This window comes from Typopeltis vanoorti, chromosome 11 (assembly GCF_054136105.1).
Source record: "Typopeltis vanoorti isolate ZY-2024b chromosome 11, IOZ_Tvanoo_1.0, whole genome shotgun sequence".
Lineage (NCBI taxonomy): Eukaryota > Metazoa > Arthropoda > Arachnida > Uropygi > Thelyphonidae > Typopeltis > Typopeltis vanoorti.
Genome location: NC_143559.1, coordinates 21781160 through 21806261, shown reverse-complemented (window position 1 = coordinate 21806261; position 25102 = coordinate 21781160). Strand labels below are relative to the sequence as shown.

Below are 25102 nucleotides of genomic sequence, written 5' to 3'. Positions count from 1 at the left end.
GTTTACAGATAACTCGAACAATGCCAATAGGTAGCATTAGACAATTTCTAAAATAATCAATTACATGGATATCAGTTTTCACCACTTTTTTCCCCCATTCCTGGCATTAATTTCACAGTAGTGATTTTTTTTACAATAATTAAACAGAATTGCATTAAGGTAAAAAGTTATGGATTTAAATATCAACTTGTAATCAGAATAACTGAGTAAAAAATCACTGTGGAAAAACACTACAACAAAAGCACACATCTTTGTTCATTTAAGTTTACAAATACATATTTTATTTTGCTGAAATACTATTTACAAGTATATTCACAGAAAAATTTGAAACATGTAATTAGCTAAAAATATTTCAGAATATTTAGTTTACACTCTTAACATTTTCCAAAGAGTTCAATAAAGAACATTTTTGTTACTCACTGTTTCTTGGCTACATTAGATAAAAATAGCTGGTCATGCAAAAGAGTTTTTAGAGCAGATACCATGGTAAGCACAGCTCCATACATTTCACATTGTGTTAGTCTGGAAATGACACCATGCTTGCCTAACTTTTTATGTATTCTTCTGTCACCAAATACACACAAACAGTTTTCGTAAAATGTTCATAAATGTCCCAAAATTAAGAATCTTTATTGAATTGGATAAAATCTTGAAAGTCTAATTTTACCATTGATGAATTTAAATGATTAGCAATAATTTTCCCCATGATACGCATAGCATTGATGTGAGATTATCTTACTTTGTGACATCATTGAGCAAACCTTATCTCTGTGGCTCGAAGGGTATTATATATTATTTGTCCTTATTATGTTAAGTATTTTATCCTCAAACAGCGTTTTTGCTGTTAGACCATGTGACTAGTTTTCTCACTCATACTGAAATTGTTGGGTTGGGGAAAAAAAGCATAAGGTGGTGGAAGTGAAAGGGTAGTCAAGAGGTGGACAGGGGTCTTCCTTGCAATGCTACCCCACCCTATCCCCTAACTCCCCTCACCCCCCCTCCAGAAGATGTCCGCTCAGCCTAGTGGAGATGAGCGAGCTCATTATTTGCAGATATCTTTTCACCTCCAACTGATATTGATAACTTTGGAGGGAAAAAAAAACCTTTTTGTTTTAGGGGATAGGATGGGGAGCATTGCAGGGAAGACTTGACTACCCTTTCACTTCCTTCACCTAATGCTATTTTTTTTTCCTATCCCAACAATTTCGGACATATGAGTGAGAGAACTAGTCACATGGTCTAATATCAGAAACGCTGTTTGAGGTTAAAATACTTAACATAATAAGGACAAATAATATAGAATACCCTTCGAGCCACAGAGATAAGGTTTGCCCAATGATGACACAAAGTAAGATAATCACATCAACATCATATCCAACAGCATGTAGAATCGTGTCTTTGAGTCATCTGTGTGAAAGTTTCATTTTGGAAGGAACGGTCAGGTTAAGGGTCAGGTAAACAGTACTATAAGGAAAAACAAACGAGTCAAGTGTCTTTGCAGTTACGGCAATTTGTTCATCCAGTGCAGCTATAGTATTGTGTTGTGGTGTTTTGTGTCCAGTAAAGTAAAGTAAAATAATGGGTGAGCCACAAAAGTCATCGAAATTTTCTTTTTTCAGGACAATAGCACGAGACAAAACTCTTCACATAGCTCTAAAAGGATGGAAACCGATTATTATTTTAGAAGACACATACTTTGTGATGTATTTATCCAGGAACACTAGGGAAAAGTTATGCAGGAAGTGGTCGGATATCCTCGGCTACTTGCAAAGAAGAGTTGACTACGAAATGGACCTCGGTGAGTGTTATATTTTGAAATGCCAAGATGGGGAACTAATGATACAGGAGCTGATGGAAGTAAAGTTTTCTCTATTAGTTGTGAAGAAGCTGAGAGATTTTCACCAAAAATGTACAACATTGATAATCATTTACTATTTTTGGAAACTGAAATACCAGCTATGCGTATCATGGGGAAAATTATCGCTAATCATTTAAATTCATCAATGGTAAAATTAGACTTTCAAGATTTTATCCAATTCAATAAAGATTCTTTATTTTGGGACATTTATGAACATTTTACGAAAACTGTTTGTGTGTATTTGGTGACAAAAGAATACACAAAAAGTTAGGCAGGCATGGTGTCATTTCCAGACTAATACAATATCAAATGTATGGAGCTATGTTTACCATGGTATCTGCTCTAAAAACTCTTTTGCATGACCAGCTATTTTGATGTAATGTAACCAAGAAACAGTGAGTAAAGAAAATTTTCTTTATTGAACTCTATGGAAAATGTTAAGAGTGTAAACTAAATATTCTGAAATATTTTTAATTGTAATACTGAACTTATCATTAGTTATATAAGTTCTCCTGCAACATGATTTAGTGTGTGTATTCTAGTGGACAAAATTATTATTATCATCTGACCTCCATGGAATCAGTCACAGACTCATTGTAGGAGGTACACACTACTGCACACAATACTCATCTACTCTACTCTACTACCTTTTAAGTTTCAACACCAAGTGTATACTTTGTATCCCATCATTGCTTACCAAATCACAAAACATTACACTTTGCAACATTGAACTAACTGTTCCACTTACTTGCCCATTCATGCAATCTACTCAAGTTCTCTTGTAAGGTCATAACATCTGCTTGAGTCTGTATATTTCTCTCCAATTTTGCATCATCTGCAAAGAGCTTCATATCACTAGTTACCCATCCCAATATCATTAACATAAAATTGAACAATAATTCTCAAAACTGGCCCCTGTGGTACGCTGCTAGTGACCTTCCTCATTTGGGATACTGCACCCCTATATACAACTTTCTGATATCAATCTGACAGCCAATCACTAATCCAACTCAGAAGTCTGTTATCCAGTCCCATCTGTTTCAGTTTATTTAAGTTTGTCGTGTGGCAGTCTATCAAAAGCCTTTGAAAAATCCAAGTGCACCACTGTATATGCATCTCTCCTGTCCAAGGTATTTATTATTATTGTTCTTCTTATTATTATTAAACAAGACCTCATGGAGTCAAAGACTCATCTAGGAGGTCCTTTTATCTCACACACATGTCATCATACCGTTCCTTGAACACATTCAAACTCCTTGCAGACACCACACTCTCAGGCAAGGCATTCCAATCATTCACAACTCTGCACGAAAAAAACCTGCCTCTCACTCCCCTACTCACACCCTCTTTATACAGTTTCCAGGTATGACCTCTGGTTCTCCCCTGATCTCCCACTATTCTCTGTAGAACTTCTCCACCATTGATCCTATAACAATCCCTTACCAACTTGTAGGTCTCTATCATATCTCCCCTCTTCCTTCTCTCCACTAGACTCTGCAAATTACATCTTTTCAATCTTTCCTCATACTCGACATTCCAGAGGTCAGAAACTACCTTAGTCAGTCGCCTTTGGACCCTTTCCAACATCTCTTCATCCTTCTGAAAACCAGGTGACCAAATCTGGGCACAATAGTCCATGTGTGGCCTAATCAAAGCCTTATACAATGGAACAAGAATCTCCCTACTTCTACACGTCAGTGTCCTCCTCATCATTCCCAGAAGTCTTTGTGTTGTCTTCACAATTTTGGCGATGTGTCCCCTAAATTTTAGATCCTTATCCACTATCACTCCAAGATCTCTTATTTCCTCTACTTCCAACAATATATTCTCACCAAGCATAAATTCTGCATCCCATCTTTGTTTTCCAAATTTTAAAACCTTACATTTTGCAACATTGAACTCGCATCCCCATTTGCTTGCCCAATCACTCAATTTATTCAAGTCTTCTTGCAAGGCCACAACATCTTCACTACTCTTTATGGTTCGTCCCAACTTTGCATCATCTGCAAACAACTGAATATCTCCATTCAAATCTTCGCCAATATCATTAATATACAAGTTAAATAGTAATGGCCCTAAAACAGATCCTTGAGGCACTCCACTAGTGACTTTCCTTTTCCTGGATATTGCACCCCCATACACAACTTGTTGATACCTATCAGATAGCCAGTCTCCAATCCAATGCACTAATCTAATATCCAACCCCATCTGCTCTAGTTTGACTGTCAACTTATCATGAGGTACTCTATCAAAAGCTTTTGCAAAATCCAAGTATATTACTGTGTATCCTTCTCCTCTGTCCAAGGAAGCAGTCACTTTATTGTAATAAGTAAGTAGATTACTAAACCACGACCTCTCTTTAGCAAATCCATGCTGTCCATCAAAGATTATACCATTGTTGTCAACCCAACTCTGGATCCTAGTTCTCACAAGCTTCTCCAACAACTTAACCACAACACCTGACACACAGATAGCCATATAGTTTGATGCTTGAGTTCGATCACCTCCTTTATGAAGTGGCACAATCTTGCCCTCCTTCCACTCTTTAGGGACTTGACCAAGTGCAAGACTCTTATTAAAAAAATACGTCAAGGCAGGTGTCAACTCTCTGGCACATTCCTTCAGAATACGCGGTGATATATTATCAAGTCCCACAGCCTTATTTACATCTAGTTTACTCAACTCCCCAAACACCATTTGCTCACTTACAGTCAGTCTCTCCTCCCCATCATCAACTGCTCTTAATCTCTCCATGAAGTCACATTCACAAGATTGAAAGATCTTTATGAACTGCTCATTAAGTATCTCCACCACACATTCTGCAACAGCTGTCTTTATACCATTTCCTCCAATCAATGTCATCCTTCCATGATCATTCTTTCTTTTGCTGGCTACATATCGAAAGAACTCCCTAGGATTCTTTTTAGCTTCATTAGCTAACTGCTGTTCATACCTCTCTTTAGCTACTCTCACCAACCAAGTCACTCTCCTTGCCTGGTCTTTGTAGAACTCATGAAATTGGTTACTTCCACTTCTCTTATGCTGCCTCCACAATGCCCTTTTTCTCTGTATTGCATGATTAATCTCTTTATTCATCCATCTCACACCTAACTTATTTAACCTTCTCACCCGTGGTATACATTTAGACATTGCATCCACTAAATATTTTTTGAAAATCTCCCAAGCTGTATTGATCTCTTTTCCAGCTAACTCCTCATTCCATGCTAAACCTGCAAGCTGTCTCCTGAGCTCTTCATAATCACCCCCCCTTGTAGTTCCACATATACCCTCTTTTCACAGGGGTCCTTGCACTGCTGGCAACCACCCAAGTAATCACCTCATGGTCACTTTCACCAATTGGTGGATGATTTGATATCTCATTGATAATTACATCCTCCGATGAGATGACCAAATCCAAGACCCTTAATCCTCTTGTGCCCTCTGTTACATACTGTCTGAGGTAGTTATCCCTTAAAAACTCAAGAAACTCATTTTCTTTACTTCCAGTTGCTATCTCTTCATTCCAGTCTATATTGCCATAATTAAAATCACCCATAATGATTACCCTTTTCTTATTTGCTTGGCTTATTTGACTATACATTTCACTATCACCACCATCCACATTACCAGGTCTATAACAACATCCCACCGAGTATTTGATTCTATTCACCTCTATCTCACACCATACTGCCTCAAAACCACTGGCCCCATTTCCCTCTTGCATCTCTACCTTGTATGGACATAACTCTTTCTCTATCATCAATAGCACTCCCCCTCCCTTTTTACCCCTTCTATCCTCACGAAACACATCATACCTTTCTATCTCTATTCCTGTCAGGATGTCATCCTCATCTAACCATGTCTCACTTATTCCGACCATCTCTGGGTGCACCGACGCAATTAGTGCAACCATTTCATCTGCCTTGTTTCTTATACTTCTAGCATTGGTATACAAACACAACAACTCATTTCTGGATCTACAGCTCGTTCCACTGATACCACTCACTCAATGTGATCTCTCAATGCTGGACTGGGGCCATTTCCCTTTCTGCTTCTTCATTTTAGAACCCTTTGCAATTCCATCTGTTTCCTTTTGATCCCTGATCATCCCATTACCTTCCTGCCTACACATTCTCTCACCTCCAAGAGGAGGTGAGAGAATGTGTAGGCAGGAATTTGTCACCTTGTTATAGTACACCAGTAAGTTAGTGAAACATGCTCACCCTTTAACAAACCCATGCTGATAACCACAGAGAATACTTCAAAAAATTGAAACAGATGGGATTCTGTTATCTAATATCGACTCATTTCTGCTTCCTACTTCTCCCCAATCTCTCCAGTACCATCACAGCAACTCCATATATACAGTTGGCCTATAATTTGAAGATGCAGCCTTATCACCACTTTTATGTAGTGGAACAATTTTACCCTCCTACTACTCCCTTGGAACCTGTGATGTTACAAGAATCTTATTAAGCAGGCATGCCAATGCTACTGCCAATTCCCTGGAACATTCTCTTAAGATGCATGGTAATATATAATCAAACCTGTTGCCTTATTGACATAAAGTTTATTTATTTCCTCAAATATCTCCTGCTCACTCACAATTAAGTTACCCTCTCCTATGTCCTTTACACTTCATTTTGTCATGATTCCCCCCCCCCCGATCAAGATGAAAACCCTTATAAATTGATCACTGAATACCTTAACAACGTCTTCTGCAGCAGCAGTTACCATTCTACCACTTGCATCCCTTAACTTTATCTTACCATGATCATTCTACCTTCTACTTGCCACATATCTAAAAATAAGGAAAAAGGAAAATTAATTTATCGAGTTCTTGCCTGAGATAGTTATCTTACAAGAACTTGAGAAATTAATTTTCATTATTCCCAAATGCTATCTCTTTATTCCAGTCTATACGGCCACAATTAAAGTTTCCCATAATAATTACCCTTCCTTTGTTTACTAATTTAAGTTGTTTATAAATTTTTCATCACCATCCTCCACATTCCCTGGCCTATAGCAACATCCAACTAAATATTTCTTCCTTTCAACCTCCACTTTAGACCACACTGCCTCATAATCATAGCCAGTATTTCCCTCCTTCATGTCTACCTTATGTGGACATAATTCCTCTGCTATCATTAGCAGCACTCCCCCTTCCTTCTTGTCCTTTCTATTCTCATGAAAAATGCTGTATCCTTCCATTTCTATTCCCGTTAGAATATCGATATTATTGATAATATCGATATTCCTGTTAGATACATCCTGGTATCTCCCATCTTATTGGGAGATACTGGGATAGGAGTGTTGGTATCTTGCTCCACCTTTGCTACAAGTTGCCTGGTGTTGTACTACTTACCCAGGTAAGATAGGACAACACTATATTCAGTCCTGAAGATATTTTCAGGTGCAAACTTTGTTTGCTCTCACTGAGATAAAGGATTAAACTAAATTTATTATAGTCTAACCTAGTGAAAAATAAACTCTCACTCAAATTTAAATAACAGTTTTGAATTTATGATGTCCTGTTTGGTTCTGATTTCATTTCAGTTAGATCAATTATTCTTAATTCACTGGCTGGATGGAATTTAATTAAATTTTACATGTCGTCGTCATCATCAAATTTCTGACATGTACTCTCAAGAGGATATGATAGCTACATGAAAAATTTACATCATTACTAACTTCATATCTAGAATTTTCCTCCAAATCAATCTGTTACCTGTCAAGACTCCAACATTATCGGATCTTATATTTCTATCTTCTAAGGCACTTTTTACCATATCAGTCCACTTATTTGTTGGTCTTCCTCTGAGTCTTTTTCCTGCCAACCTGGCAGAGAACACTTGTTTTGCTAATCTTTCCTCTCTCATTCTGTTTAAGTACCCATACCACCTGAGATTAGCTCTGCTAACACACTACATTCCTGGATGCTGACAATGTCATGTTCTTTCCTGATATCCTTGTTTTTTAATATGATATTGCCATTGATGTCATCTGTTCATGCCACTAATCCTTTTCAGGACTCTCATATGTGCAGTTTCTAGTCTTTGGTCAAGTCTTTTACTTCTAACCCAGCTCTCAGATCCATAAGTTAAAATTGGTTCGAACACTGTCTTGTATACAGCTAACTTAGCCTTTTGAAAAATTAATCTCTTTCCACCATACCAGGTTTGTTGATTCTATTGTCTATTTTCATATTTAATTTATCATCTTCACAAAAAATTGTGCCTAAGTAGCTGAAATGTTTTACAGATTCTCCATTCAAAGCATTGAAAATATCAGTTCAGTTGATAATTTCAATGCTTTGCCTATTTTCATTGTTTTCGACTTGTTATTGCTGACCTTCATGTCATATCTATTACAAGAGTTATTCAGTTTAGTCAGGGAATCTTGCAGACTCGTAACGGATTTATTTAGAGGTATAACATCATCTGCATAAAACAAAGAGCTGACATTACCATCTCCAATTTTGGTATCAGGTTGAATGCCACTTTCCTTCTTAATGTGATACTTATAGATAATGAATAGATAATAAGAGAGTGGATAATGTTCATCCTTCTCTGACACCAGATTTAACATTAAACCATCTTCTTATACTTCCTTCAGTTCTAACTGCCGACTTACAACTCAAATAAAGACTAAGTATTGCTTGATATAATGCCCCACTGACACCATACAATTGTGGCATTTTGAATAGCTTCTCTCTTGGCACCTTGTCATATGCCTTTTCCAGATCTACAAAACTTAAATACAGATTTTGTTATATTCCCACGATTTCTCAACTGTTTGTTGTAAAGTGAAAATCTGATCCTGACAGCCTCCATTTGGCCTGAATTGAGCTTCTTCTTCAGCATGTTTCCCTTCCACAATCCTCAACCATTTCTGAATTATACTTGCATATATTTAGCAGGAATAATCAGTAGGGAAATACCTGTGTAATTCTCACATTTAGTTTTATTTCCCTTTTAATATAGGGGTACTCTAAGAGCTCTACTCCAATCATCTGGAATTTGTTTCTCTGTCCAGGACTTCTGAACTATGCAGTGCAGATAATGTAATACTTCTCTACCTCCATACTTGAGCATTTCTGGTTGAATATCATTTGCTCCAGTTGATTTCCACATTTCAGGCTTCTGATAGCTTTTTCTACTTCAAGTATGAATATGAATTCCTGATTCCTTACTTTCCTGGTCAGTGTTATTTGCCACAGGGCTGTCACTGATTTGTTTCGTTTATCAATTTTTCGATGTAATTACTTCATTATGGAATGAAATACTTGGTTCAATGTTGTTATTGACCAGGAAATGTGGATGGTAGTGACTATGAAATGTATAATCAAATTAGCCCACAAATAAGAAAAGAGGGATCATTATGAGTGATTTTAATTATGGCAATATAGACTGGAATGATGAGATAGCAACTGGAAGTAAAGAAAATGAATTTCTTGATTTTTTTAAGGCATAACAACCTCAGACAGTATGTAACAGAGGACACACGAGGATAGAGAGTCTTGGATTTGGTAAGCTCATCAGAGGATGTAATTATAAATGAAGTGTCAAATCATCCACGAATTGGTGAGAGTGACCATGAGGTGATTACCTGGGTGGCTGCCAGCAGTGTGAGGATCTCTGTAAGAAAAGGGTATATATGGAACTACAAGGGGTGATTGTGAAGAGCTCAAGAGACAACTTGCAGGTGTAGCATGGAATGAGCAGTTAGCTGGAAAAGATATCAATTGGGGGATTTTCAAAAACTATCTAGTAGATGCAATATGTATATGTATTCCAAGGGTGAGAAGGTTAAATAAGGTAGGTGTGAAATGGATCAATAAAGAGATTAAGCATGTGATACAGAGAAAAAGGGCATTAAGAAGGCAGCATAAGAGAAATGGAAATAACCAATTCCATGAGGAATACAAAGACAAGGCAAGGAGGGTGACTTGGTTGGTGAAAGTAGCTAAAGAGAGGTATGAACAGCAGTTAGCTAATGAAGCCAAAAGGAATCCTAAGAAGTTCTTTCAATATGTACCAACAAAAGAAAGAATGATTATGGAAGGATGACATTGATTGGAGAAAATGGTATAATGACATCTGTTGCAGAAGGTGTGGTGGAGATACTTAATGAGCAGTTCATAAAGGTTTTTGAATCTTGTGCATATGACTTCAGGGAGAGATTAAGAGCAGTTGATGATTGGGAAGAGAGACTGACAATAAGTGAGCAATAGGTGTATGGGAAGTTGAGCAAATTAAATGTAAATAAGGCTGTGGGACTTGATAATATATCACCACGTATTCTGAAGGAATGTGCCAGGGAGTTGACACCTGCCTTGACATATTTTTTTAATATGAGTCTTGCACTGGGTCAAGTTCCTAAGGAGTGGAAGGAGGCCAAGATTGTGCCACTTCATAAAGGAGGTGATTGAACTCAAGCATCAAACTATAGGCCTATCTGTGTGTCCGGTGTTGTAGTTAAGAGGCTTGTGAGAACTAGGATTCCGAATTGGGTTGACAACAATGGTATTATCTTTGATCCACAGCATGATTTGCTAACGGGAGGTCATGTTTTAGTAATCTACTTGCTTATTACAATAAGGAGACTGCTTCCATGGATAGAGGAGAAGGATACACAGTAATATACTTAGATTTTGCAAAGGCTTTTGATAGATTAGCACATGATGAGTTGATATTCAAACTGGAGTGGATTAGGTTAGGTATTAGATTGGTGCATTAGATTGGAGACTGGCTATCTGATAGTTATCAACAAGTTGTGAATGGGGGAGCGATATCCAGGAGAAGGAAAATTACTAGTGGTGTGTCTCAGGGATCTATTTTAGGGCCATTGCTGTTTAACTTGTATATTAATGATATTGGTGAAGATTTGGATAGAGGTATTCAGTTGTTTGCAGATGATGCAAAGTTGCAACGAACCATGAAGAGTAGATAAGATGCTCTGGCCTCACAAGAAGACTTGAATAAATTGAGTGATTGGGCACGGGAATGGGAATGCGAGTTTAATGTTGCAAAATGTAAGGTTTTAAAATTTGGAAAAAAAAATGGGATGCAGAATTTATGCTTGGTGAGGATATTTTGTCAGAAGCGGAGGAAATAAGAGATCTGGGGATGATAGTGTATAAGGATCTAAAATTTAGGGTTCACATAGCCAAATTTGTGAAGACAACACAAAGGCTTCTGGAAATGATGTGGAGGATACAAGTAGGAGGATTCTTGTTCTACTGTATAAGGCTTTGATTAGGCCACATAGACTATTGTGCCCAGATTTGGTCACCTGGTTTTCAGAAGGACGACGAGATGTTGTTGGAAAGGGTCCAGAGGCGACTGACTAAGGTAGTTTCTTTACCTCTGGAATGCAGAGTATGAGGAAAGATTGAGAAGATGCAACTTGCAGAGACTGGTGGACTGGAGGAAGAGGGAAGATATGATAGAGACTTACAAGTTATTAAGGGGTTGTAGAATCAATGCTGGATTCTACAGAAAATAAATTCTACAGAAAATAGTGGGAGATCAGGGGAGAGAGGTCATCCTTGGAAATAAAGAGGGTGTGAGTAGGGGAGTGAGAGACAGGTTTTTTTCATGCAGAGTTGTGAATGATTGGAATACCTTGCCTGAGAGTGTGGTGTCTACAGAGAATTTGAGTGTGTTTAAAGCACGGTATGATGAGCTGTGTGTATGATAAAAGGACCTCCTAGATGAGTCTTTGACTCTGTCGTGACGACTTTTTTCTGTCGTGTTCTAATTACCATCTAGTCCAAGTCACTTTTATAATTAAAATAACTAACTACGAAGTGATCACCGATCCAAAAGTAGGGAAATTTATATTTATACTGCGCCACCCTATTCTTAGATTAGTCTATATAAATAGTAGGATCAATTCTAAATTAAGTTAGCAGTCATCTCATTAGGCCGAATCATCTATCATCATTTTTACTTGGGGTTCCCGCAAGATTCGAATGTTTATGAACGGTGCAATAATAAGGAATTCAGGCAAACACAATATTTAGATCAACAAAATAAAACATTTAATACATGATATGGTTAACAAATACAAGATCTCTATTTTAAAATGGAACTATACAATTAACTTAATATATCTTCTTAAGTCATTCATGCCAAATCTATGTTCTATATTCCATATACAATTCACAGTCTCAAAAACACAAATCTTCTTATCTCAAGTTAATATAACAACTTCACAATTAATCAGTCTTCACAAATCTATCAGCTCAATGTTTATATTCACAGCAGGCAATAAACTACGTAAGCTATATTCAAAGCAAATATATTCCCGGATCTTGAGCATCGGAGATATATTACAGTTAATGCTAGAATAGAGAAACTTATACAACTACTCTTACCAGACAAATTCTTCAATACATCAAATTATTGAGAGAGCACTTATGAATTAACTTAATTAACATTAGCGGAACACACATAACAAATATTCTCCATAGTTTAAACTGTATCACTGTAAGTCGCACTTCACTATTCCAAACAACAGTAATTAGGTACTAATATCTTTTCCTGTTCACTTTTCTCCAAGTAATCAATATAACCTTTTTCTTAGGGCAACATAGAATTTAATCGTAATCCAGATTAACTAGAACTAATCAGAATTTTCGCATTGACTGTCCAGTTTCCTTTTATCTGATTACGATATCAACCTTTCTTCATAACAACAGCAGATTTTGCTTATAACATTAAACTTTATGTTTCACTACTTATAGGTTCACTTCCGAACACTATACTCATAAATCTCTGCCCTATGGATTCATAATCTTGGTTCCGCAAAACTCTCTCCTCCCTCGCTTAATAATAATTCTTCTCTCCCTTTCTCTGTCTTATCTATTTATGACCTTCCTTCTCCTTTACTGTTCTACCTATGACCTTCACTCTCACCTTTACGTTCGAACGCCACGCTGTCTTCACTCGTGGTTGTTTACGCGTGCGTCTCCATGACAATAGACTAAGCGTAAACATTTCGCTAATGTAATGTATGCTCTTTTACTACTACTACAGTGATTACATAACATTAAATATTTCACAAATAAGAACAACATAATATTTAAGCTACTTCTTTAACTTTTTGATTACGTATACAGTTAAATATAAAATAACACTTTACGATACATCATATATAATTGGTTATACAATATTCTATACATTTTATTATTCTATAAATTAATAGTAAGTCAAGTTTTAAATAAATATTTAATTAGTAATTCTTAATTAAGGAATAATAAATAATTTTATACAAGTCATGATTAATATTTAATAAGCAATGTTAAATGTGAATGAAAAATAATAAATTACATAACATAGCTTCATTCACAATTTAACAACTCCATGGGGTCTTGGGTAATAATAATAATAATAATAATAATAATTTAAAAAATACTTAAATGATGCAATATCAGAATGTGTCCTGAGAGGTCAAAGAATAGGATGTGTAATCTTATTAAGCAAGAGATTTGTGAAAAGAATGATACAGAAGGAATATCATGTGCATAAGGATGATGTCTGATATGAAAATTATAAGCAGCAGGCTAGAAAAGTCAACTAGGTCTAAATCAAGCTAAAGGTACCCCACAAGAATTCTGTTGATATGCTGCAAGTAAAAGAAAGAATGAATATGAAAGAACTCTTCTGAATGCAGGTGGTGTGAGGGTGGCAAATGCAGAATTATTCAACTTATGAGTGCCCATTTTTCTAAAAGATATCAACCTGGTGTATGCAACATTGGGTTCACTGCTATCTCTCACCGGATTATGAAACTCAGATGTATGAAGAGGAGGTATTAGAGCTGTTGCACAAACTGAATGAGAATTCAGAAATAGGGACTGATGGGATATCAGCACGCGTGCTAAAAGAGTGTTCAGCTGAACTGGCTATTCCTTTCACCAGGCTATATAATTTGCGTCTCAGAACAGGTTATTCTTCTGGAATGGAATGAATGTATGATAATCCATTGCACAAGGGGTGGTGCAAAGATCAATGTATCCAACTATTGACCAGTCAATTTTTACTTAATCAATTTTAATTAACTAATTTACTTGAACAATTAGAACAATTTTTATTTTAAGACAAATGATAAAAAAAAATAATAAAATAAAAAAAAAAATCAGCTAACGCCTTTTTATTCCCGTATACGGGAGTAGGCGAGGCCATTTAGCCCTATCTAACTTTTGGAGACTGAGTGGGCAGTTCAATCTCCACTGGTACCAATCGGAGATAGATGGCCCAAGGCTATCACTAATTAAGCGGTACACAGTGAAGAGAGACTGCTCAAATGTGCTGCCATCTCGTGGTCCCTAACCTTAACACAATATATTTAATGTCTGAAAAAAATGTGGGTTCTACAGTCGATTTTCTTGAGTTTATGGGACGAAAAACCCGAGTTTCCGGGAGGAAAAACCCGCTTGCCCATGCCAGAGATCGACTAATTCGGGAACCGGTCGAAAAAAGGCTTAGAAAAATTTCCTTTAGTCAGCGACTAGATTTGAACCACCAAACCCTTTCTTCGTGCGGTCAAGCGCTGTAGAGTGTAAACGCCACTTCTACTGAGCTGCACAGGCAGAAAAAAATGATAAAAAAATAATGGAAATATAAGAGGATAAAATAGAGTATAATAGAGGAAAATACAGGTTAATATAAAACACTACAGTTATTCTTCTTCTTCTGCAGCTTCTCCCACTTAAGTGGGGTCACTGTTGATGATGAAGCTCCTCCACATCCTCCTGTCTTGGGCTGTCACCACATCCAAGTTCTTCATCCTCAAGTCCTCTTCTACCAGCTCCCTCCATCTCTTCTTTGGCCATCCACGCTCCCTCCTTCCTTGCACATCCATCTGCATGACCCTTCTTCCCATATGTTCGTCCTTCCTCCTCATCACCTGACCAAACCATCTCAACCTTGCCTCCTGTATCTTCGCTCCTAAGTTTGTAACTTTCACTGTTCCCCTACATAGTCATTTCTCAGATGATCCTTTCTGGTCACACCGCACATCCACCTAAGCATTCTCATCTCTGCTACTTCCATCATGCTGATGTTATTTTTCCTCAGGGACAGTTTCTATAGCATACGTCATAGCTGGCCTCACTACTGTCCTATAGATTTTGCTTTTCAGATTGATTGCACCCTCTTATCGCATAACACTCCAGCTATCTCCCTCCAGTTCCTCCAACTTGCTTGTATCCTGCATCCCACTTCCTTCTCAGCTCCTCCATCTTCTTCCACTGTTGAACCTAAGTATCTAAAGTCCCTCACCTTCCTGATGACATTTCCTTCCAGCTCCAGATCTGTCTCCTGGCCGCTGCCCACTGTGCAGCACATATACTCTGTCTTACTTCTGCTCAGTCTCATATCTCTCTCTTCCAGTACTTTTCTCCATCTTTCCAGTTTAGTTCCCGCTTCTTCTGTTGAACAGTCTACAGAATAATATAACAGATGTGTATTACATGACGTAAGACATGGTCCAGCATCTGGTACCTTGGGTTTGCAATGCCTGTACTCGCTAAAGTGAGCCCTTGAGGTGAAACACTACAGTTTTGTGGAGTAAATTACAAGTCAGGATAGAACAAAGATACCAATGTAACTTGGGTAAAAGCGTGGTTCACAAAAGAGTGAGACTAGATATTTTGCTTGGAGAGTGGAATTGGTTGCCATCAGTGGTCACAAATGCTTAGTCATTGAATGAGTTTAAAGAGAGATACAATAGGTAATATGCGAATGATGGTCCGTGTGGGCCTCTAGCAATGATTCTTCAAACTCCATGGAGGTTCCTCTCTCCGTACACTGTATATGTAGTATGTAAAAAAAAAAAAAAAAAAAAAAAAAAAAAAAAAATGTTAATTTAGTTAACATGTGGAGTATACCATTTAATTTTTGTAAGACTTAAGATTTGGTATATTTGTTATTTCTATGTCATTAGTACTATAGTTTTTGTTTTATTTATTTTTCATTTGTTTCCATTTCAGATGACTAAGGCTCAGAATTTTAGAATCATGAGCCAATATAGACGATCAAAACCTCAACAGTTTTTATTATTAGTATGGAAGGGATGGCTTATGAGGAAGCGAAATTATCTTATAACTACATTAGAAATATTTTTTCCTTTGCTACTTTCAGTTATTGCAGTTGCAGTAAGATATCATCTTACAGAAAAGGTGTTCAAGCCCAATGAAGTTAAAGGAAAGGCAACATATTACCATATTTTGAATCCACTTGAAGATGCTGGGAATCACACTCCTATATCATTAGTTATGTACACACCAAAAACAAAATACAGTGCACAAATAATAGAAAAAGTGATCAACAGATTATGGGAATCTGAAAAAAAACCAGGTAAGTGAAATTCAAACAGGTAAGTGCTGTTTGAATTTCATTTGTGGGGGAAAAAAAATTTAAATGCTAACTATTAGCTTAAAGTTGTTTATTAATACTTCATGATATTTTATCTTTGATTCTATTATGATATGGATAATGGAGAATTAGTGTCCTCATCTCAGATGGCATATTCTTTCTTTTAAGGTTACGCGGTGATCAGCACTCATATTTGTAAATTTAGGGACACAAAAACACACGTGTTGAACAGATTATTTTATTAATTACTAATAAAATAAAACTTGACGTTTCGACCTCTGTATCGAGATCATCATTGGAAGAATACAAGTGTATAAGGAACCAAGCTACATGCTCATGCCCTGTATACCAGTAAACTAAATCTACATAGTTAATAAATCTACGTAATTAATAAATCCTTTTCCCTAGCCTGACCTCTAGTGATTAAAAAATAAATAATAATAATAATAAATAATATATAAATAAATAAATACAACTACAATAAACTGCTAAAGTCCTCATGCATAAATATTCTTCTGGATAGTTCTGATTGTTATAATAAGATTTCGTTCAGTTGCTGTTGAATGTTACAAACACTTCACCAGGTTGTCTTCTTGTAGTGGGATTTTTCTATGGCTAGTTTAGGTTGTTATACAGGTTGTAGATGGGTCCTCCACATTCTTGAAATGGTTAGGCCATCATTTTTGTTGAGATTTGGGTTGTGTTTGAGCATTTTACATGACTCTTTAAATTTTCTCTCAAACCAGGTTTTGGTGCGGTGTAGGGACTTGGTATTTTTCCAATCAATTCTGTGGTATGCTTCGAGTGCATGGTCAGAAAGGCCAGTTTTACTAAAATGGAGGTATTTAATGTGTCGTTTGTGTTCGTCCTGTCTGATTGGGATAGTTTGCCCTGTTTCCCCTATGTGGAAGAGGATCTTTAGAAGAACTGAGTAGATGTCTTAACTTGTTTGGGGGTTTAAAGGTGGTTTTAATGTTGTATTTACGAAGTGTTCTGTCTATTTTTTCAGAAATGCCTCTAACATAAGGAATGGCAATAGCATTCTTGCAATCTTTTTTTGTTCTTACTGGTATCTTTACGAAGGATCTTGTGAATAGTTTTTTTTACTGTATCCATTTTTGATAAATGTTTGGTTGATGATCTTGTATTCTTGGTTTAGAGCCTGTCATTAGAACAAATAGTTAGGGCTCTGTGTTTAAGGGTGCTTATGACACCTAGTTTTTGTGTTGGGTGGTGGTAAGAATTTTTGTGTATGTATTGGCCTGTGTGTGTAGGTTTGCGGTAAACTGAGAAGGAGAGACAGCCAGAGGGAAGACGTGTGACAAGTGTGTCTAGGAAAGGAAGAGAGTTGTTTTTTTCCATTTCAATGGTGAACTGGATACGTTTGTGTTGTTTGTTTAGGTGGCTAAGGAATGTATTTAGAGCTTCGTGGTCGTGGGGCCAAATGGCGAAAATATCGTCGACGTATCTGAGCCAAATTTTGTGCTTTATACATGCTATCTCTAGAGCACGTTGCTCAAAGTCTTCCATATAAAAGTCAGCTATTGGGGGTGAAGGTGATGAGCCCATGGCTGCACCTTCTTTTTGAAGGTAAAAATTGTTTTGCCACACGAAATATCCAGAGCAGAATACGTGGGCAAAGGGGGCCATGATGTCATGTGGAAATATGTTCTGTAGGAGCAAGATCGTATCATTGATTGGGACATTGGTGAAAAGGGAAGTTATGTCAAAACTGACTAATAAATCTTGGTCGTTGAGTGTAATGTTTTTAATTTTATTAATGAAATGTTGTGTATTTTTTATGTAGGAAGGTGACTGACCTACCAATTCCTTGAGTGTGGCAGCTAATTTTTTGCCTAAGTGATAATTTGGGCTGTCAATTCCTTCAACAATCGAACGAAGAGGTGTGCCTGGTTTGTGTATTTTTGGCAGGCCATAAATTCTGGGTGCACGGGCATACTGAGGTATTAATTTTTTTGTTGTTTCTTCGGCCATGTGTGGACGGATTTGATTAATTCAGTTGTTTTCTTTTTGTTACATTTTGTGGGTTGTAGTTTACCATTTGGTAGGTGTTGTGGTCCGATATAAATGGTTCATTTTTTCAATGTATGTTGTACGGTCTAAAAGGACAGTGGCATTGCCTTTATCTGCTTTCGTGATTATAACGTGTTGGTTATTTTTTAAGGATTTAAGGGCTAGATTTTCGGTTTTGTTTAAGCTGGTGCTTAGTTTTTTGTTTGAATTAAGTATACACTATGTTTCCATTCGTATTTTATCAGCCAAAATGGTGGGGAGGGATCTTAAGCCTCTCTCGATATGATACATGATATCAAGTATGTTCACTGACCTTGGAGCAATGGCGTAGTTCAAACCTTTCTTTAGCAGCGAGAGTTCACCTTGGGTGAGATTGTGGTTTGATTGGTTGATAACCAAGCAGTAATCCGATGGTGGTTGGTTGCTCCTAACATTGTTTGTGGGCGATTGGCTGCTCCTTATGATGTTGGTTTGTGATTGGCTGTTCTTTTCGTAATGGCGTCTTGATGGTCTTGTGCTTTTCTGTTGTTGTAGGGCTTGAAATTTCTTTTATTAACTACGTAGATTTAGTTTACTGGTATATAGGGCATGAGCATGTAGCTTGGTTCCTTATACACTTGTATTCTTCCGATGATGACCTCGATACAGGGGTCGAAACATCAAGTTTTATTTTATTATTAATTAATAAAATGATCTGTTCAACACGTGTGTTTTTGTGTCCCTAAATTTACAAATATCAGATGGTATATGTCATGCTATTTGAGTTAAAAGATCCTTATTTTGAATCCCTGTGTCTTTCCAGCCTGAGACCTGAGATATTCAAAGAAGTTGAAAGAACTGAAGATAATTTAGTCTCACATGAATGTAGCATGGTTTCTCTCTGGAAATTCCCCTCCACGTAGGACACCCGTTTATAGTAGATGGTGTTTCCCAGTGATAGTGCTGTCCCTTTTGATTCTTCCTCTTTTTCGACATTTTCTGTATTCTTCACTCTATTTCTTCATTATTATTCTATTTTTATTTTTAATTAATTAATTAATTATTATTTTTTGTGTGTGTTACTGTCAGTGGTGTAACTGGAGCTTTTGCCACCCAGGGCAGTCCCTGAGTTCGCTGCCCCTCTCAATACACACCAAAAATACTACAAAATGTCAAAACGACGTATATTGGAAATAAATTAAAACACTATGTTTATTTTTGAAGGAAAACTTTAATTTCAACATTCTAAAATTTATTTTTCTTGCATTTCTGTTAGCAGAATCGTCAATGACATTGTCGAAGTCTATTTCATAGTAGTGTAGGTAATTCTTAATCAATTTTATGTAGAAAAACTCCTCTCACAACTAGCAACACTTACAGCAATTGTGAGGAAAATTCGCAGTAGTATTACAATATTTGGAACTGAGTTCTTGAGCCTGTATTTTAAAATTAACTGCAAAAGTTCAAACATGTTCAAAGTGCCACCTGGGGCAGACCATCCCCTCCCCCCTCTAGCTATGCCTCTGGTTCCTGTCCAGATCACTATCACTGGGATCCAGTGTTTTATCTTTTCAGTTGCATAATCCCTGAATGTTATGATTTAGTCTGATTTTTGCTATAATGCATTAAGAAATCCAATTGATAAGGCCATACAACAGAAAACATACCAAAAATGATTCCTGTGTACAAATCTCTCCTAACCACCAGATCAAGCCTACTATACTGCATTTTTTATCCATAGTAAAATTTGATTCTGCAACAGTTGTTTTTCACTCCTGTTAACAAAAGAGTGAAACGTGTTGCAAAATATGTGATACTAGCCAATGCAAGTGCATTCCCAATATAATTTTCACTTTTCCCTAAATCAACCTGCAATTCAAAATGCACTGAGACAAAGAAATCTCATAACAAAGCTTGCTCGCTATCTTATATAAATTCTCCATCACATGAAACTTAATTGTTTTCAAATGTTTTTGCACTCAAGCATAATACATTTGTCATGGCAAAAATACTCATGGATCCAGTTTGCATCTTCCATGCGTAGATCAACCACTATCAAAGCAGTGGAATAAAATCCCAAATATGAAGGGAAAATATACCAGTCACCCATTTTTGATCATGGAACAGAAGAACTGCACAATTGTTCATTCAAAAACAAATTACAAATATGCTTGGGAGAATATCTGCAAGCTTTGCTGATAGTCTCCTGAGATCTTATAAAAAAATGGCTACCTCCACTTTTTGTTTTCTGGAGACCGTACAAACCTTTTTTTTTTTCAACACATGATCTGTCTTATGTAAAAATCGTTCAACATTAGATAATTTAATCAGACTGGAATTCATTATAGATGCTTTCTTAAAACACAAACTCTTATGAGTGGTTTTCTTTGATATGAAAACAGTATGTGGCACAATTTGTTCATTTTAGTATAGAAAGACTTGTACATGGTCTTAGAGAGAATCTCTTTCTTATCACATTTTCTTTCAAGATGAATCTTCCAAGTCCTAAATGCAGCCACTCTCTCCTGATCCTTTTTCTAAGAAGAGGGAATCCCACAAGGATTGGTTTTTAAGTGTCATGCCATTTCCATTCTAAGTTAACTCAGTATGTGGTGAGGTGAATACAAAAGATGAGTGAGCGTGCATATGCAGGAAGTGAAGGCTAATGTACAATCAGGCTTGTTTGAAAACAAAATTCGGAAACATAGCATAATAAGTGAAATGGAAGATGACGAGAAATTGTGTGACTGGCAAGAAATGGATGAAAGAAAATGAGTTACTGATGATAAGAGAGCATGTGAGACTAATGGTGAAACACAGAGTGTAGTTAGTGATAAAATAATGAGTGGAGAATGATGCCATAATATCATGTTTGACTGACAGTAAGAGTGAAAGATAGCAAAAAAGTGACTGAAGATTTCAGAGCAGATTTTGTAAAGATGAGGGTTAAAGGTGAAGTACATGCAGACTGAAATGAAGAAAATTATAGATATCTATAGAAGAGTAAAGAAGACTGGAATGAAGAAAATTGTAGATATCTATAGAAGAGTAAAGAAGACTGGAATGAATGATGGCTATGTGAAAGGGTAATTATCATTACCCTAAGATCCCATGGAGGAGTCAAAGACTCATGTAGAAGGTCCCTTTGTAATACACACAGCTCATATTTTGCCTTAAACACATTCAAATTCTCTGCAGACACCATACTCCTAGGCAAGGCATTCCAATCATTTACAGCCATGCATGCAGAAAACCTGCTTCTCACTCCCTTGTTGACACCCTCTTTATACAGCTTCCAGGGATGATGACCTGTTTCCCCCAGATCTCCCACCATTTTATGAAAAATCAACCTCTTCAACATTGATCCTATAACAACCCCTTACCAACTTGTACATCTTTATTACATCACCCCTCTCCCTCCTATCTACTAGACTCTGTAAATTGCATCTTCTCAATCTTTCCTCATGTTCATCATTCCAGAGATCAGAAACTATCTTAGTCATTTGCCTTGGGACCCTTTCTAATATCTCTTCATCCTTTTGAAAACCAGGTGACTAAATCTGTGCACAGTGGTCCATGTGTGGCCTAATCAGAGCCAGAATTTGTTGCATTGCGCTCACAATTTTGGCAATGTTTCTCTAAATTTTAGATCCCTATTCACCGTCATCCCAAGATCTCATATTTCCTGCACTTCTAACAATATATCCCCACCAAGTGTTAATTCTAGATCCCATCTTTTTTTCACAAATTTTAAAACCTTACATTTTGCAACATTGAACTGGTATCCCCACTCTCGTACCCATTCACTCAATCTATTCACATCTTCTTGTAAGGCCACAACATCTGCTCTGCTCCTCATAGTTCTTCCTAACTTTGCATCATCTGTTTTCTGTTGATGCCAGTGTTCATGCAAGACAGTTTTTATGTTGCTCTTACGAACAAAAGGTTTATTTGTAAACCTATAGTGCATTTTGTATTATAAATGGGCTAAGGATATTTTTTATTTTTATTAATTTTATATATATATATTTTTTTCTATTTTTAATTTATTTTTTCATAGAATATATATGAAATTGATAAAAAAATAAAATGGAACCATCTAGCAAAAGCATTGTCTAAATGTATTCCAAGGATCAGAAGGGTAAATAAAGTATGTATGAAATGGATGAACAAAGACTAAGCTTCATTTCAGAGGAAGATGTTTCATCTTATAAAAGTAGTATAAGATGAGTAATAATCAGTTGCATGAGGGACCAGGCTCATGAACAGTCAAGGAAAGGTAACTTGGTTGGTAATGGTAATAAAAATGCAATATCAGCAACAGTTAGCTAATGAAAAAAAAGAAAAAAAAACCTAGGGTGTTCTTTTAATATATGACCAGCAGAAGAAAGAATGATTATGGAATCCTTCAATTCACACAAACACAATGAAATAAGTGAATAATATTTATTGAAAAGCCATATATATTAGCCTGAAAATTACAGGCCATCATCAGTGGCAAATGGTAGCTTAATACAAAGTAGAATGTGAACAGTGGACTGATTTGAAATAGTGAGAACCATGTAATGTGTTATACATGATACAATGCAAAGGCATAACTGAGGAGACATATATTATTATTATTTAAAACATTAATGATGCATAATTAAAATAACTCTTACCTTTTGAAATTGAGTGACAATCATTCTGATTCAAGTTTGGACGATGAAGTAAAGCAGCATTGGTGCTTTCTTTAAATAATCGTTCGAATAGCAACAACAAAGGTGTAAGTGTGTTTCAGACTATATGATATTGTGTTTGTATCTATTCTATGTTTTTCAAGGTCTGATTTCTTGGATTTCCTATTGATGATATAAGACTGATCTTTCTGTATTTTTTTTCTCACTAAATATCCAGTTTGTCCAATATACTAAAGGTGGCAGTCACATGGAACTTGGTGGATACCAGCAAGAGGGTAATGTTTATCTTTAGAAGGTGGGAACCATGATGATAGTTTGTTATTTGTAATAAATGTAGCACTAGATTATACTTCTCAACAATTCTAGAAATTGGTTGATATGCCAGAAATGCATGGAAATGTACTTTTCCTTGCTGTGTGAGCTATACTTGGCTACAAACATTATTGAAGAAAAAATGAAAAATATTGAAAATAAGAACTAAACCTTGGAGTCAAAGTGGCAAACTCTGAAGAAGACATTGATTGATTCATCAAGGGAGGTATGTGATAAAGTCTGCAAGGCTAGAAAAATAAAATGCTATGGTGGACACAAAAGGAAAGTCACCAACAGAGAGAACTGGAAGGACATGGTGCTGCACCCTCTCACTGAGGAAGCTACATGATGATGATGATGATGGTGGACACAAGAAGTTAAAGGTATGTATATTTTTTTCTATTTATAATTTATTTTTTCATATATATATATATATATATATATATATATATATATATATATAATGTTAAAGATACCAAGTTATTTTAAATATAAACCTGGTTTTATTTACTCCATTTCCCAAGTAAGCAAACAGACAAGTCAGTTTCTACATCTATCTCTCATCCTGAGATTTTTATTTAATAAGGTCAAAGCACTTTATCGTAACTTGTGTTGGTAAAATATTTATAAGCTCTGTATTACTTAAAACTTAGTATTTCTTAGCCTGGCTCCCACTGATGAGACCTCAGTAAAGGTCGAAACCGGTCTGGGTAGTGGCCCCTTGCCTTTAATACATAGCATCATACAGGATCAGCTAGACTTGCAACACTTGCAGGCACAAACTTGACAGACTTGTCTGTTTGCTTACTTGGGAAATGGAGTAAATAAAACCAGGTTTATATTTAAAATAACTTTGTATCTTTAACATATATTTACCCAAGGTAAACAACTTTCTACATATATATATATATATATATACACACACACACACACACACACACACACACACACACACACACACACACACACACACACACACACACACACACACAGTCATACCCCGACTTATGCGAATCTAGAGTTACGCGGTTTCTTACATGTACATATTCCTGTCACGTCACGCCTCACCACTAGTCATATCTTTCTGGTGCCGGCCGCATTCGCCAATGTCGCACATGCTGTGAACAAGCACTGACGTGTTTTTCGTGGTCTCCATTCATACACGATTTTTATAGTCTACAAACCTTGCAATTGTTTAATGTTATGTTCTTGATAAAAATTTTATCACATAAAAAATAATAATGTCGCCCAAAAGAAGCAAGTCCGATTCTTCTACAGCTAGCAAGAAAAGAAAAACTTTCAAAGTGTACTACACACTGCATTTGTTTGCAAGTCTGAATGAAGCTATGAGGCAAAATGAGCAACTGTCTGTTAAAGAGTTTTGGAAACAGTTTAATGTTTTTGATGGTGTAAGGATTATCGGAGATTCTTGGGGTGTCTCCGATATCGGAGACACCCTTCAGTAGCAAAGAGTCTCCGATATCGGAGACTCTTCGCTACTACTTATGAAACCATCGACATCGAAATAACTTTCTTTTTTTTTATGTACAAAAAACTACAATTATGATTATATTTCTTAAAAAATAGAGGTGTTTTTGTAAACCTTTGGTCCCAATTGTATGTTTGTATATATAAATTACATGCAGAATTATACTCAAGTTACGCGAATTCGACTTGCGCTCTTTTCGTTGGTCCCACCTGCCGTGTAACTTCGGGGTATCGCTGTGTGTGTGTGTGTGTGTGTGTGTGTGTGTGTGTGTGTGTGTGTGTGTGTGTGTGTGTGTGTGTGTGTGTGTGTGTGTGTGAAGCTTAGAAAATAAAATGGAACCATCTAGCAAAAGCATTGTCTAAATGTA

At 36.4% G+C, this 25102-nt stretch overlaps 2 protein-coding genes across 2 annotated transcripts in view; one reads left to right on the top strand and one right to left on the bottom strand.

The window, feature by feature from the left end:
* The window catches only part of LOC150101362 (uncharacterized), a 31674-nt gene extending 25079 nt beyond the window's left edge, over positions 1 to 6595 (bottom strand). Inside the window, exon 1 of the mRNA XM_090400732.1 lies at positions 6563 to 6595. Within this exon, the coding sequence (XP_090256858.1) occupies positions 6563 to 6595 (33 nt within the window). The remainder of the gene's footprint in view (positions 1 to 6562) is intronic.
* The window catches only part of LOC150101361 (phospholipid-transporting ATPase ABCA3-like), a 646575-nt gene that overhangs the window by 33240 nt on the left and 588233 nt on the right, over positions 1 to 25102 (top strand). Inside the window, exon 2 of the mRNA XM_090400940.1 lies at positions 16009 to 16224. Within this exon, the coding sequence (XP_090257066.1) occupies positions 16143 to 16224 (82 nt within the window). The 5' untranslated portion in view covers positions 16009 to 16142. The remainder of the gene's footprint in view (positions 1 to 16008; positions 16225 to 25102) is intronic.